Raw genomic sequence first — 2752 nt, forward strand, 5'->3', positions numbered from 1 at the left:
TGTCTGAGAGCCAGAGGATAAACAAATCATGTAAATACAAATGCCAAAAACTATAGTATCAAAACTGTCCAAAAACATTCACTATCCACTCCACAATCAAGAAAACACCCTAGCTATTTCGCATTTTATAGTGGAGTATTAAATTGAGTAAAAAATTACACTAACAAAACTAGTTCATTTAAGCAGTCTTCAGCGACTACCATATAAGGAATTACTATAGGGTTTCCGTCCTAGGGTCTTTGGTCGTACATTGTTATACAGTTACATGGAACGGAGAACCAGGAATGTGTTTCTCCCCCCACAACACTTTCAGCACATATTCCCCGGGTTCTTCGAGCGTGTAGTTGACCGCGTAAACTTTTCCTCCAGTGTGCTTAATTTTGATTTCTTTCGCTGGAATTGCTGGACCTTCGACGCCAACCATCAACGAACCTCTACCAGCATCGCTGCAATTTACAGTGAAGGCATTCGGCTCACCGATCACAGCTCGATGTAACCCAGATCCAACAGGCTTGCATTTTTCGGCAAAGCCCGAGGCACCGTCTCCCGTGATCGTCACATTGAACGGACTCTTCGGAATGTTTTGGTCTGCGAATTTGATGGTAATTTTATAGTCGCCAGCGATTAGAGGATGGTAAGTAACTTTGTAGGTACCGTCGGGATTTTCTGTACAGTTCATTCGTACCTTGGCTGGACCGTCAACCGACAATGACAACGCTCCAGTGCCAGCTCTTAAGGCATCGACTGTGAAGTACGTTTCCTGACCTGCTACGCCACCTTCTAATCCGGGACCGTATGCCTTTACCTTCCCAGGATAACTTTCGCCGCCTCCGACTTTGACCTTGAATGGAGAGCCAGGGATATGGATACCATCGAATCGAACACTGATAAGATGGTCACCGACTTCTTTTGGCACAAATCTTATCGCGTAGCTGCCGTTACCACGATCAGAAACTGTCGCGGGGCTCTCGGAACCGGATGGCGACAGAACGGACGCAGTTACTTCACCGACAGGCCCGTTAGTTTGGACCGAAAATGATGCTGGTTGACCGACAGCGATTCCGCCTTCGACGATGTCCGACACACTCAGATCTCGGAATCGTTCATCTTCTTCGGCTGTTACAAACACCGTGAATGGAGCACCTGGTATATCTTCGTCAGCGAATCGGACATGCACTGTGTACTCACCGGGTTCTGTGGGCACATACGTGATACTACATGATCCATCACCGTTATCTTTGCAGTCGATTTCCGTTTTCGCTGGTCCTTCAATCGCGACCGCTAAGCCTCCTGGGCCAGCATCACGTGTCCATACAGTGAAGTTTGCCGGTTGATTTACGACGCCTCGTTCTAACCCAGGTCCCGCAGCGGAACATTTGCCTGCGCCGCCCCATTTTGGTGCATCCACTTTGACGAGGAATGGACTTCCAGAAATATCTCGGCCTCGGTTCTTCACAAATACCTGTAGCATAAATAAGTGAATATTATTCATCTGATCCATTTGAAATTGGAAATTTTTTCTTCTAAAAGCAACAAACCTTATATATTCCTCCTTCTTTCGTCACAAATCTGATGGTGTACGTATCCTTCGAGCTTTCCACAATCTCTGCGGGCTCATTCTTTCCGCTAGGCGTCTCAACGCTAGCTTTCAAATTCTTTACATCATATCCTTTCAGATCCAATGCAAAGTCGTGAGGTTGTTGAGGACTGAATGAGATAAGATCGTCCAACAATTGAGAGGTCCTTTGTGCAGGGGCACCAGCTTCGACATCACTTACAGCTTCCCTGGAGATTCCCTCCTCAACGACAGGACGTCTTTTCCCACCTTTAGGAGCAACATTACACGTGAATGGACTACCAGGTATTTCCTCATCAGCAAAGCGCACATGGATTGTGTAGTCGCCAGGTTCTGTAGGGACATAGTCTACCGTACACGTGCCGTCTTCGTTGTCAACACAGTTGATTTCAGCTTTAGATGGTCCTTCAATTGATAGACCCAAACCTCCATAGCCTGCTTCACGAGTGTTAACGGTGAATTCAGACTTTTCATCAACAACACCAGATTCCAAACCTAAGACGACATGTACGAAAGGTGTAAGTAGAGATGCATTGAAAGATGCCTTATCCCTAATTAAAAGATGCCTGCCTGGTCTTGGCGCTAATGGTATGTGAAAGCAAATAGTGCAACAGAAATATATTAGGGTGCTGACCTGGTCCATATGCCTTCACCTTGGATGCATCGGCAGGTCCCGGTCCGCTAACCATAACGGAGAACGGGCTCCCTGTCACGTGACGTTTGTTCTTAAACACGCTGATAAGATGTTCACCAGTTTCTTTAGGAATGAACGACACACTTAGAGTGTTATCTGAATTCAAGATGAGTTTCAGGGGTTCCTCCGTGTTACTGCCGGGTCGTTTGAGAACGGCTGTGAGTAGGTCGAAATCTTCAGGAAGTTTAAGTCCAGGAATCTCTAGGCCTAGTCCACATGGTCGACCCACGGACTGGCTGGCTGTATCAGGTGTTGTTACCATGACACTGCAAGGAAAATAAATTTTGTTTCCACTACCATAGTTCAAGGATTATGAATAGGACAACGTGCCAATCGGAAAACAAAGATCTGGCTTGGAACCGGAATGAATGCTACTTTAGGATTGAGACATAGCTCAGTTCCTGTGTCTGGTATACCTAAATCGTAAGTAAATCACAAGTCTTGCCTAGGGTAAGTGTGATTAGAACTAGAATTACCTGAAT

At 46.0% G+C, this 2752-nt stretch overlaps 1 protein-coding gene across 1 annotated transcript; it reads right to left on the reverse strand.

Annotated features, from left to right (window-relative positions):
- Positions 1 to 253: 253 nt before the first annotated feature.
- Positions 254 to 2532, reverse strand: LOC114530535 (filamin-A-like). The gene is made up of 3 exons (XM_028552104.1): positions 2211 to 2532; positions 1539 to 2071; positions 254 to 1462 (listed from the first exon to the last, which is right to left on the reverse strand). Exons 1-3 carry the CDS (start codon positions 2530 to 2532, stop codon positions 254 to 256), a joined length of 2064 nt encoding a protein of 687 aa, XP_028407905.1.
- Between the last annotated feature and the right edge of the window lie 220 nt (positions 2533 to 2752).

This window comes from Dendronephthya gigantea, unplaced genomic scaffold, assembly GCF_004324835.1.
Source record: "Dendronephthya gigantea isolate DGI-Jeju-01 unplaced genomic scaffold, DenGig_1.0 000064F, whole genome shotgun sequence".
Lineage (NCBI taxonomy): Eukaryota > Metazoa > Cnidaria > Anthozoa > Malacalcyonacea > Nephtheidae > Dendronephthya > Dendronephthya gigantea.